Raw genomic sequence first — 12,714 nt, 5'->3', positions numbered from 1 at the left:
TTTAAGTAATCTAGAGATGACGTAAGTATATGGGAGGATGTACACAGATTGTATGTAAATACTATGCCATTTTATATAAGAGACTTGAGCATCCTCACATTTGGTATTTGTGTGGTATCTTGGAACCAATTCCCTGTGGATATTGAGGGAGGACTGTCACATGGCATTTTAGAATTATCACACTGGCTTTTCTGTTGAGAATGGTATAGGAGATGTGAGAGAAGCAATATGGAGCCAGGGAAACCAGAAGAGAATGATAGACCAGGGAATTCCAGTGATGGTGATATGAAGTTGTAATTTTCTGGCTGTACTTTGAGGGTTTAGTTCAGTATTTCTACATTTGGATAATTATCCTCCTTCCGCACATATTGGCGGTACGAAGTTGTCAGATTTTTAATATTTGATTCTTTTTCTAGCTCACTAAATGGCCTACCTAAATTTTTTCTAACTGAGGCTGTACACAGTTTTACTTCTCGTCTTCAAGAAGAATTGAATACTACTGATCTATACTCATATAGGAAAGTAATTGACAATATATCTTCCTGTATGGAGAATTTTAATTTGGGTAAGCCAGCTCTTTTCTAATACTTTTTCTGGATAATACCTGTCATGTCATTATTTTTAAATGATGTTAAGTTTAGTGAAATTCCTTACTAATATTAATTTTTCCCCCTATAGGTAAAGCAAGTATTAATAATCTTCTTAAAAATGGTAAGTCCTATTATTTTATTTTGTTCTTAGGGTATTTTGTTGCTTATGTGTCATTTTGGAACTGGTGCTTTTAAGTTTTTTGGCAATAGGAAAAAATAACTAAAGTATATCATGCTCTTTTTAAAATCTTTGCTTCTCTATTATGATATTTTAGAAAACTGATTTAAAATATGTTCTTGTACTGAAGTTAAAGTTCCCAATTTTAAGTTCTGTATTGTCATTATATTCTTTTTGTTTCAGTACTTCATTTTCTGCGGAAGAGTTTAATTGAAATCCTAGAAGAAAATAGGCAAGTGCTATGTATTTACATGCTTGTGGTGTGTATGTGTGCATGCTTATAGTTAACATTCTCTCTGTACAAAGAAAATTTTCAAAAGTTCTCAGAATGTTTTCTTTCTGTCCTTCTCCCTTAATGTTAGACCTGATTATTTAAACTTATTCTATAGAGATTTGATATTTAATTTTATTTTTTTATTTTATTTATTTTGTTTTAAAGAGAGAGAGAGAGAATTTTTAATATTTATTTTTTAGTTTTCGGCGGACACAACATCTTTGTTTGTATGTGGTGCTGAGGATCGAACCCGGGCCGCACGCATGCCAGGCGGGCGCGCTACCACTTGAGCCACATCCCCAGCCCACTGATATTTAATTTTAAAAGTCAAATTATTATGAGAATAAATGTGAAAGAGAAGAGCCCTTCTCCTACCTTTGATCCTTTTTCATAATTTACTGTTCTTATTTCATGGGGCGAAGTTTCCTACGTTATTTCTCTGATGATATTAATGATGGTTGTTTTTTGTTTGTTTGCTTCAAGTATTCTTATATTTACATGCTTTTATTTTTTGTAAGTTGCTTTTTTTCTGTTTGCTGGGTTTGGTCACTATATTTCCTGCTAGAACTTTCCTGTCAGAAGTCTAGTGATCTTTTGGGTATTCATATTTAAAAATAGGGCACTGAAAATTGATTTGCATCTCTGTGCATATGAATGGGGTTGATTGCAGGTTTTATTCTAGGCTGGTCTGGCTGGGCTGTATCTTGATGGAACCCTTTATGTCACTATCTTTAGGTCTTTTTTTGATCTAGTGATAGATTCACTATAAAAGAATTGTCAGATCACTGTCTTAATATTCTGGTTGCTGAATGAGGGCAGAAAGTTGAGGTCTTGGCTGTAGGCATCTATTGTGCATGCATTTACACAATTTTCCTGTCTGCAATATGACATTGTGTGTGCTGTTTTTTTTTTTTTTCCCAGACACTTGACGGTTTATATTCTCTAAAGGTAAACCAGTTGTCTGTTGGCAAGGGAATGTGATGCAGAGTTCTCAAGTAGGCTTGTAGCCAGTCTTCCTGTTTTCAGCTTTGCATTTATCTCCAGTTCAAGGAATGCTTAGTGTCCACAGTCTCTAAGCCTTTTAGGCTCAGAGTGATTATCTTGTTTACTGCCCTTATGTATTTATGTCTTTATGTCTTAAAGCCTATGGCCATTGGTTTAAGAAGGTTCTGGAAGGGAACAGAAGTAATACCTGTATGCCATCTTCAACTTGATGTCTCCTTCTGCCACACTAGAAGCTCCTTCTCTGTCTCTTTTTAGACTGTTCTTCATCAGCTCTTCTCTTAAATATGGGTTCAATTCTTTTTATTTGTTCTGACTGCTTAGAATCATTCTTTTTTTTTTTGGTATTATCTACCATCTATATATTCAGGATTCCCAAATTATCACTCTAAGTTCTCTTCTCTGGGTGGTAGGCTTATTTCTGGACATCTCAAGTTGGATATTTTACAAGTACCTCAAATTCAATGTATCCAAAAGAGAGTTCCCTCTCCAACTGCCCCTAGAACTAGTAGCTTCTATTCTACTTTTTGTAGCTTTTTGAATTTATCTGTTTTAGGTACTAATATAAAGAGAATCATATTTGTCTTTTTGTGATAGGCTTATTTTACTTAAAAAATATTTTTAAGAGTCATCTCTGCAGTAGTATGTATCTGAAATTTATTCCTATTTACAAATAGTCTCTCTATCTATATGCCACATTTTGTTTATTCATCCGTATGTTGATGGACATTTGGACTTTCTCTGCCTTTTGGCTATTGCGAATAATGCTGCTCTAAACATTGGTGTTCATGTTTGAGTCTTTGTAGAATAGCTGGATCATACAATAATTCTGTGTTTAATGTTTTGAGGAATGGTCAGTTTTTTTAAATTTTAGTTGTAGATGGACACAATACCTTTTATTTTATTTGTTTTTATTTTTATGTGGTGCCAAGGATCAAACCCAGTGCCTCACACATGCTAAGCAAGCGCTCTACCACTTAGCCACAACCCCGGCCCCCAAGTGGTTTTTTTTGACTTACTTTTTTTTCTTTCTTATTTGATAATGGGTATTGAATCCAGGGGGCCTTTATCGCTCAGCTATATCCCTACCTCTTTTTATTTGTTATTTTGGGACAGGTTCTTGCTAAGTTGCTTAGGGCTTTGCTGAGTTGCTGAGGCTGGCCTTGAATTTGTGATCCTCCTGCCTCAGGCTTCTGAGTAGCTGGGACTAGAAAACATTGTAGGCATGTGCCACCATGCCTAGCTTGTCTTATGATTTTTTTTTTTTTTTTAATATTTATTTATTTTTTTAGTTATCGGCAGACACAACATCATTGTTGGTATGTGGTGCTGAGGATCGAACCCGGGCCGCACGCATGTCAGACGAGCGCGCTACCACTTGAGCCACATCCCCAGCCCTTATGATTTTTTTTTAATATTTATTTTTTAGTTGTACTTGGGCACAATACCTTTATTTTATTTATTTATTTTTATGTGATGCTGAGGATCAAATCCAGGGCCTCACACATGCTAGGTGAGTGCTCTACCACTGAGCCAACCCCAGCCTGCCTTATTATTTAATAGGATTACTCTATGTTCTTCTGTGTTGAAAATAGACTGGGGGATAGGGTATAGCTCAGAGGTAGCGCTGTTGCCTAGCATGTGCAAGGCCCTGGGTCAATCCTCAATATTACCAGGAAAAAAAAGCCTGGGAAGGGCAAGAACAGAAACTGAGAGATTGATTGGAAGCTATTGCAGGAATCTTAGGGGGGAGAAGGAGCAGGTTTAGGCCAAGATGGTAACAGTGGAGGCCATCAGATTCTAGATATTTTTTGAAGGTAGAACCAACAGGATTTTCTTATAGATGGAATGAAGGGAGGAAGGGAAAATGATTGCAGTGTGTTTGTAGATAGAGATTCCAGCAGATGGAGCAGGAGTTAAAGATAAGTTCACATATTTTGAGATAGTCAAATGAAGATATTGAATAGGAAGTTAGTGAATGAATCTGGAATTAAAGAGATCTAAATCAATAAAAGTTTGGGTATTGTTAGTAGATACCCAAACTCTGGCATAAAAAGAGAGGGAGAGGCTGAGAACATTGCTAAGTGGTAGAGTGCCTATTTAGCAGGCATGAAATCCTGGGTTTAATCCCCAGCACCATCAAAGCAAAACAAACCAAATAAAACCCCAAAAACAATTAGGGAGAAAAAGGTAGACTGGTTCTAGTGTTTAAGAAGCGATGTAGGAAATCTAAGAGAGCCTAGCATGTTGGAAGCCAGTTCAAAAAAGGGTATCAAGGTTGAAGGAGTATTCAAGTTTAAGTTGTGTTATTCATTCTTGAATTTTTTTCTTGATTTCTTACCTTTTCCCTAAAATAGGAAGTGAGGTTAGTCGTTGGCTAAGAAAGAGTTGCCTGTTGAGGTAAGAGTGTTGAAAGTTTACAAAATTGGAATGTTTGGAAGATAGAGGCTTATCTAGCATAATCTAAAATTAATTTTGGCCCTTTGAGGAGTGTTTATTTTGGAGAGGTATAAAAATGGTAACACGTGTTTGAATTTCCTTTTTTAATAATGTCTTTTCTTCTTTGTAGAAAATTTGCTGGAAATCATATTGTTCAAACACAGTTGATGAATGACTTGTTGGTAGGCATTAGAGCTTCAATGATGTTAATACAGAAAGCACAGACTTTCCAGGGGAATCTCTGGAAGGCTTCCAGTTCTCCCATATGGCAAAGTATGTGTGACTTGCTGAATATTTTCACCAAGTTCTTAAGTGATGGTAAGTGTAACAGCAAACAAATTACTGACACTAATTGAGTGTCAGTCCATTCTTCCTAAAAATGGTCTACAATACATTTTACTGAGATGTGGAACTTCTTTCCCACCCTCTCAAAGTGGGAGAAAAGTCCTGGATTTCATGTTTTTAATGACTTTTTCTTTCAAATGTACCAATTCAGCAAGGGTTAATGTTGAAGGACTTTTCTAAGTGTGTGTGTATTGTATACAAAGAAGAAAACCTAACAATCTTAGTGTTGAAAAACTACAGTCTTTAAGTAGCAAAAGAAAATTCTTTATAGAAGAAATTTCCAAATTTTGAGGGAAGTTTAGAAAGATGAGAACGACACATTTCTCCTTAGCAGCAAGAGCTATTTTCACATAGTGACAGTTGTTGTTGATTGTGGGCCTCATCAGTACTCCTTCTTGTATCTTACATGTCACTTCTGTCCATAGGAACTGTACTACTAGGATACCAAATAGATGAGAGGAAATTTCTATTTATTTGTTTATGGTGCTGGGGATTGAACCTAGGTCCTGATGCATCTTGGGTTAGTGTTCTACCACTGAGCTACATCCCCAGCCCTGTAAATTTCTCTTTATAAAAGTCCTTTAACAGCTGGGACTGGTGGTGTAGATCTGTGATTCCAGCTGCTCAAGAGGCTGAGTCAGCAGATTGCAAGTTCAAGCCCAGCCTAGGCAACTTAGCAAGACCCTATTTCAAGAAATAACAAAAAGGCTAGGGTTGTAGCACAGAGGCAGAATGCTTTTGGGTTTAATTCCCATTTAAAAAAAAAAAAAAAGATTCATCTAATACATTAAAAAAAGAAATGAAGTGATTGAATATCATCAGTTTGAAACTCCCAGTGATTTGATGTAGGCATTATTAAGCATCAACAATTGCTAACATTACAGAAACCTAAAACCAGGCTGTAAGAGGCTATTAAGGAAAGAAGCTATTTTCCAGGATTTTAAAGCTTCATGTTGATATTCAGTGTTTAGCAGCAAGTAACGGAAACTGAACTTAAGAAACTTAAGCAAATGTGCCTCCTCTTCCTTCCCTTACAACAAGAAGTTCAGTAGCAGGTGATCCAGAACTGTGCTAGGCACAGTAGGACGCAAATGTTTTCTACCTTCCTTCTCTAGCATGTCGGCTTTCACCCATGTTGTTTGTTGCCTCATGTTTGCTGTGATTGCTGTAGCTCCAGACATCATGTCTGTGTTCAAGGCAGGAAGAAAGAAAGCCCACTACATCTGTACCTTTAATTAGGAAAAACAAAGATACCTGAAGAACTTCTGCTTGTATCCTATTAGTCTGAGCCCTCTCATCTGGCTGCATTTAGTTGTAAAAAAAAAATTGGGGAAGTGAATATCCTGCCTTTGGCTGGACATGTTAGATTTGCTATTAACAATAAAGGACAGAATGAATGTTTAGTAGATAATTTGTAGTGTCTCTCATGCTTCTTACCCTTGGTCGAATAATCACCATATTATTAGAAGTTAATAAAGATAAAATAACAAGATATCCAGTTAAAATTGTTTGGTTGCTTAGGGTACAATACCAGTCATAGTAAAGTTTGTGATTAGCGTGGATATAGATATTTTTGCACAAGCCCTGAAGTTTCTTTGAGAAAAAGTGTATGCATGTGGGTTGAGATACAGAGGCATTGGTGGATGGGAGGGGACAGGTGGTACCGCCATGAGGCTTGCTGGGAGCCTGTAGGTGGAGAGAAAGAGTGGATGCTCTAGAGAGAAAGGAATCAACATTTATTGAGTATATAAAGCCTCTTCATTTATCTTTTTAAACCTTATGAAAATATGTCAGAGGTTATATTTTCCCATTTTACAGAAGAGAAGGCTGAGTTCCTGGGAGGTTCAATAACTTGTCTAAGACTTACTCATCTAAGAAGTGGTCAAGCTAGAAGCTTTACGCAGGATTGACCCTACAGTGTTTGCTTTTTGCATGGCACTGGAAATTCTGTCATTTAATACATGTTGTCTTTTCTTTTGCCAAATAGATGACCTATTACAGACTATTCAGAGTACATCGGGATTAGCTGTTATTCTTTTTATTAAGACAATGTTTCATCCATCTGAAAAGACTCCTGAATTGGTAAGTGCATCCTCTCCTTCTTAGAATTAATTGTATTCTATTGAGAGAGTGGGACTGTGGCTCAGTGGTGGAGCACTTGCTTCGAATGCACTAGACTCTGTTACCTGTTCAATTCCCAACACTGCCAAAAAGAAAACAAAAAAAGAAGAATTTGACTTTACTGAGAATTAGAATTTTATTTTTGCAGTGCTGGTAATTGAACTCAGGGCCTGTGTATGCTAAGCAAATGCTCTGCTAATGATCTATATTCCTAGCCCCAAAACAAAACTTAGTTTCTTTTTTTTTTTTTCTTGGTACTAGTGATTGAACCCAAGGGTACCTTAGTGCTGAGCTATAGCCCCAGCTCTTTTTTATTTTGAGTCAGGATCTTGCTAAGTTGTGGGAGCTGGCCTTAAATTTGTGATCCTTCTGCCACAGCTTCCCAGGTTTTGAAATTATAGGCATGTGCTACTGCCTTTGGCTTCCCAATATTTTCTTATTTATACAGTATTTATTTGTTTTCCTTCTGTCATACCCTGAGCCAACCACTTTCCCAGGCTGCCTTTGGAGATATAGGAAAAGGAACATATAGGGCAGATAAGACACGGGAGGAAGAAAGCAAGGTGGAGACTGCTCTTTCACATGGCAAAGAGCATGAGAAAGGTCACTATCTGGCAAAAGAGCCCTATGGCCCCTGAAAGGGCAAAGCCCAGAATGGGGTAGGAGAAAAGCTTTAGAGAAGGGTTTCTCAGATGTCAGTGTCTCTGGTTGTTCAGCATCACTGCAGATAGTGGTTGGCTCAGCAGCTAAGAGATGCTCCTGACCAAGTAGTGGTGGAGAGGAATTTGGAACAGGCATACATTTTCATGGGGTCAGGAGACATGGCAAGAGAGCTGCTGCCAGTACAGAGAAGACCTCCTAAACATATTTTTAAGGTGAAATAAAAAATGCCATGTGTGGTGGCACATGCCTGTTATCCCAGGGACTTGGGAAGCTGAGATAAGAGGATTGCAAATTTGATGCCAGCCTTTGCAACTTATGAGATCCTCAGCAAATTAGCGAGACCCTGTCTCAAAATAAACATAATGGGCTGGGGTTGTGGCTCAGTGGCAGAGCGTTTGCCTAGCATGTGTGAGGCACTGGGTTCGATTCTCTGCACTATATAAAAATAAATAAACAAAATAAAGTCATTGTGTCTATCTACCACAATGACTTTAGGATTGTGGTAGATAGAAAGAGAGCCCACTACATCTGTACCTTTAATTAGGAAAAACAAAGATACCTGAAGAACTTCTGCTTGTATCCTATTAGTCTGAGCCCTCTCATCTGGCTGCATTTAGTTGTAAAAAAAAAAATTGGGGAAGTGAGTATCTTGCCTTTGGCTGGACATGTTAGATTTGCTATCAACAATAAAGGACAGAATGAATGTTTAGTAGATAATTTGTAGTGTCTCTCATACTTCTTACCCTGGGTCGAATAATCACCATATTATTAGAAGTTAAAATTATTTAAAAAAAATAAAGAAAACAAAAACATAAAGAGAACTGGGCATATACCTCAATGTAAAAGTGCCCCTGAGTTAAATCACCTGTACCAAAATAAAAAATAAACAGAGTGAAATAAAAAATTCTTTTGCATAGACTATCTTTCTGATGACTTTTTTGTTTTATAATAAGAGAACTTGAGAAATTCATCTGTACTAAAAAAGTAACAATTATTATAAATCTATTTTACAATCATCAACATTTTTGGTATATAACCTTTTAATTTCTTTGGAGCTGTTTGTTCAGTTCTATATCTCCTCAGTATCATAAAAAATACTCGTAATACCAAAATTATGCAGAAAATTAATGTTTAGATACATACACAGTACAACCTTATGATAAATAAATATTCTTTTTACTAGAAATAACTCTAAATCATGAACTTTAGGTAGGAATCATACTACAATCAGTTGTTAAGTGAGTTTGATCCATTTGGAAAAGAGTGTGTGCATGTGTGTGTGTGTGCATAAATATATTTGTGTGCACACACATACACACACACATATATTTTTATTGTGTTATGCTGGAGACTAACCTAGGGTCTTTTGACTTCTAAGCATAGGATCTACCACTGGGCTACATCCCCTGCACCTATATGGAAAGCATAATAATTTAGACCACAGTACTTACATTTACTGCTTGCAGTTCTTTTTCTTGCTGTATCTAGAAACTCATTTTGACGTTTTACTTAACTTTTTGCTATATTATGTGTGCAAAAAAATATATGCACACATATACACATACTATTCTATGAGATCACATAGGAATTATCCTTAGATAAAATTGAAAATTTTTTTTTCTCTCATTACCTCTCAAAGTGTTAAACTCATCACCTATAGGTGGTGGTGATGTAGTGTGCTATACCAGTACATTCAAATCAGTAAAATGATTCATATACTTAGTTTTAATATTTTTCCTTTTAATACTAATATAATTTAATGTCTATGGCTATTTTAGGTTTAGTTACTTTTCTAGGGATATTTCAGGAGAAAGCATTTTTTGATTTGTATTTTGAAGTATCTCTTGGAAAGTTTTAAACCTTTATATATATTAGTTGTTTTTTTTTTTTCTTCCAGATTAGCAGTTTGCTTCTCCGTTCAGTAGACTGTACCAGCATCCCTGAGTGGTTCATGAACAGCTGCAGGAGCCTCTGTTGTGCTGACATCTCTGTGTCAGCTCTCTTATTCCTGTGTCAGGGGACACTTGCCATGTTGGATTGGCAGGATGGGAGCATGGGCCTGAGTGGAGAGGCCCTGCTTTTGGACACTGTGCATGTTTTGTTCACCTTGAGTTCACAGTGAGTTTTCATGCTGCTGTTTCATATTTTGTTTTCCTTATAAGACATTTAAAAGTTGCAACTGTACCAGTATACTTAGTAATTATATGAAAAGTGCTCAGGATAAATTCTAAATTAAAAGTAGAATATGTGTAGGGAATGAAATGGACGTGAAAGAGAAGATGGGGTGAAGGGAAAGAGTTATATATAGGGAGTATTGGTACCAGTTAACCTGTAATTAATTTCTAAAATTAATTTGAACATTCAGTTTCTCTGTTACCATTTTTGGTGGGGGGGTGATGGTAGTACTGGATATTGAGCCCAGTCACTCCACCACTGACCTACATCCCCAGTCCTTTTTATTTTTATTTTGAGACAGTGTCTTGCTAAGTTGCTGAGGCTGGTCTTGAACTTGTGATCCTCCTGCATTAGACTCTGAAGTTGGTGGAATTATACGTGTGTGCCACCATGCCTGGCTACGCTCTCATTTTCTAAAAACTATAAAAATTTGGGACTGTGAGACTGCAGCTCAGTGGTAGAGCACTTATCATGTGTGGGTTTAATTTCCAGCACTAAAATGCCTACAAAAAAATCAAAAAACTAAAAATTTTTATATGTACAGTGCTAGAGAATTGATGAAGAATTTCAGCATGGATAATCTAATGTGACTTTCATATGTTTGATAGAAAGAATAAGAAATCTAATTTGTTGATTGGTTAAAGTAAAGCTTAGAAGAGTAAATGCTTTCTTAAGTATGTTGCTAATAAGAAACCCAAGCCAGCAACTGTATAAGGTCTTCTGACTTCACAGTGATACACTCTGTGTTTTTCTTTTGTGTGTGTTTTTGCCATAATGGATGAAAGTGCTCATGTGCTTAAAATGTCAAAACTATAGATATGGCTTGATAATAATGAGCATGTGGATAGCAGAAGAAAATGATCATGTTTTAAAATAACTGCTTACATAGCTATAATCTACATATTATACAAGTCACACATTTAAAGTGTGTGACTTTTAGTATATTCAGATTTGTGCAACCATCACTGCAGCCAACTTTAGAATATTTTCATTGCCCTAAACCCCATTTACCCTAACTTTCCCCAGCCTGAGGCCCTTATATTTTAAAACACTTTTGAAATTGTCATCGCTATGAAGATAGCCAGTGATTCATTCACCTCCAGTAGTTTCCAGTAATTCATTTTGGATTATTTTTTAGAAGGTGAAAAGATTCATACACAAATTTGAGATCTGTTTTGGCTTTGTAACTTTTTTTAATTGTAAATTTAATAATAACTATTTTTTCTGTTTATTCTTTGTATTTAAAATTTTAAATGGTTAAATGCTTATAAAATGAAATGACTTTTATGTGCCATTTTACAATAATATGGTTCATGTTTCATTTTTCTTCAGGATAAAGGAATCAACACTGGAAATGTTTCTATCTAGAAACTTTGCATCTTGGACAAATTCAGCCATACATATCCTTGAATCAAGTTCCCCAAGCCTGAAGGACAGTCTGAATGGGAATTCAGGCATAGTTGGGAGACTTTTGGAATATGTCTATACACACTGGGAACATCCGTTGGATGCTCTAAGACACCAAACCAAAATCATATTCAGAAATCTTCTCCAAATGCACCAACTAACTTTAGAAGGGGCAGACTCAGTCACTGATCCTTTCTTTTTGGAATTGACTAAGAGTGTTCTGCTATTGGAATGGCATATTAAAGGAAAGTACATATGCCTGGGGTGTTTGGTAGAGTGCATAGGAATTGAACATATTTTGGCAATAGACAAAACTATTCCATCTCAAATCTTAGAGGTGATGGGGGACCAATCATTGGTACCTTATGCAAGTGACCTCTTGGAAACAATGTTTAAAAATCATAGAAGTCATTTGAAATCCCGGACTGTTGACAGCACTTGGATTGACCAGTGGCATGAGACTTGGGTTTCTCCTCTCCTTTCTATATTATGTGAAGGAAGCCTGGATCAAAAATCTTATGTGATTGATTATTATTTGCCAAAATTATTGAATTACAGCCCTGAAAGCTTAAAGTACATGGTAAAGATTCTTCAGACTTCTATTGATGCCAAAACTGGTAAGAAAAATATGTTTTTGTCTTAGTTATTTTTATTATGATGCTTAAATATAGGCACCTTGGCAGATGTTGACCATATTCCAATTTAAATATTACCACTTTATGAACAGTATAGGAGAGCTATTTTAGGTTGAGATGAGTATTGCTGTACAATGCTGAATGGAGTTTTTTTGACTTAAGTCATTTGTACAAATTAAGGAGTTATTCTAGATACAGAAACCAGATAAGTTTCCTTAATTATAAGGTTTTAATTTATTTTACCAAGTTTTTTCTTGTTATTGGAATAAAAATATGTGTTCTTTATATAATTTGCTTATTTAAGTGATTGAGACAGTAATTAAAAATTGTTTTAGGCAAGTTGAAAGACAGGTACATTGGCAGAAGCAGTTTTTGTCTCTGGGAGAGAGACAATATTTGGAGTCATAACCTAAAGAAAGAACTATTTGTAGTCCTTTAAAATAGGGGTAAATATTCCGTCAAAACTCAGACACTGAAGGAAATACTGCAATAAAGCATATTTCAGTAAATAATATGGAAAATGATGATCATGGTTCATTATACAAATCTTAAAATTATAATACTCTAACAGCATATCCTGCATAATTTAAACAGTATTTTCAACTAAAAGTTAAAGACTTTTGATTTCTGCATATAAAAATAAGCCATTATTTGTAATTTAAAAAATTTTTTGGAATGGGGTCTCACGTGTTGCTCAGGCTGGCCTTGATCTCCTAGGCTCAAGCCATCATGCTTCCTCAATCTTCCCAAATAGCTGGGACCCTAGGTGTGTGCCACTGTGCCTGGCTTCCTTTAGGTCTAAGCTTTTTTTTTTTTTTTTTTTTCCCCTTTTTGGTACTGGGGATCAGACCCAGGGCCTTGTGCATTTGTTTATAATTTTTAACA

The 12,714-nt window shown here is 36.0% G+C and overlaps 1 protein-coding gene across 1 annotated transcript in view; it reads left to right on the top strand.

The window, feature by feature from the left end:
• Window positions 1-12,714, top strand: part of Thada (THADA armadillo repeat containing) — a 310,445-nt gene that overhangs the window by 8,422 nt on the left and 289,309 nt on the right. The window contains exons 5-11 of the mRNA XM_027934275.2: window positions 417-565; window positions 679-711; window positions 952-1,000; window positions 4,614-4,801; window positions 6,816-6,910; window positions 9,510-9,730; window positions 11,120-11,811. Coding sequence (XP_027790076.2) covers window positions 417-565; window positions 679-711; window positions 952-1,000; window positions 4,614-4,801; window positions 6,816-6,910; window positions 9,510-9,730; window positions 11,120-11,811 — 1,427 coding nt within the window. The remainder of the gene's footprint in view (window positions 1-416; window positions 566-678; window positions 712-951; window positions 1,001-4,613; window positions 4,802-6,815; window positions 6,911-9,509; window positions 9,731-11,119; window positions 11,812-12,714) is intronic.

The sequence above is a fragment of the Marmota flaviventris genome, chromosome 14 (assembly GCF_047511675.1).
Source record: "Marmota flaviventris isolate mMarFla1 chromosome 14, mMarFla1.hap1, whole genome shotgun sequence".
Taxonomy (NCBI): Eukaryota; Metazoa; Chordata; class Mammalia; order Rodentia; family Sciuridae; genus Marmota; species Marmota flaviventris.
This window is presented reverse-complemented; position numbering and strand designations above follow the sequence as displayed.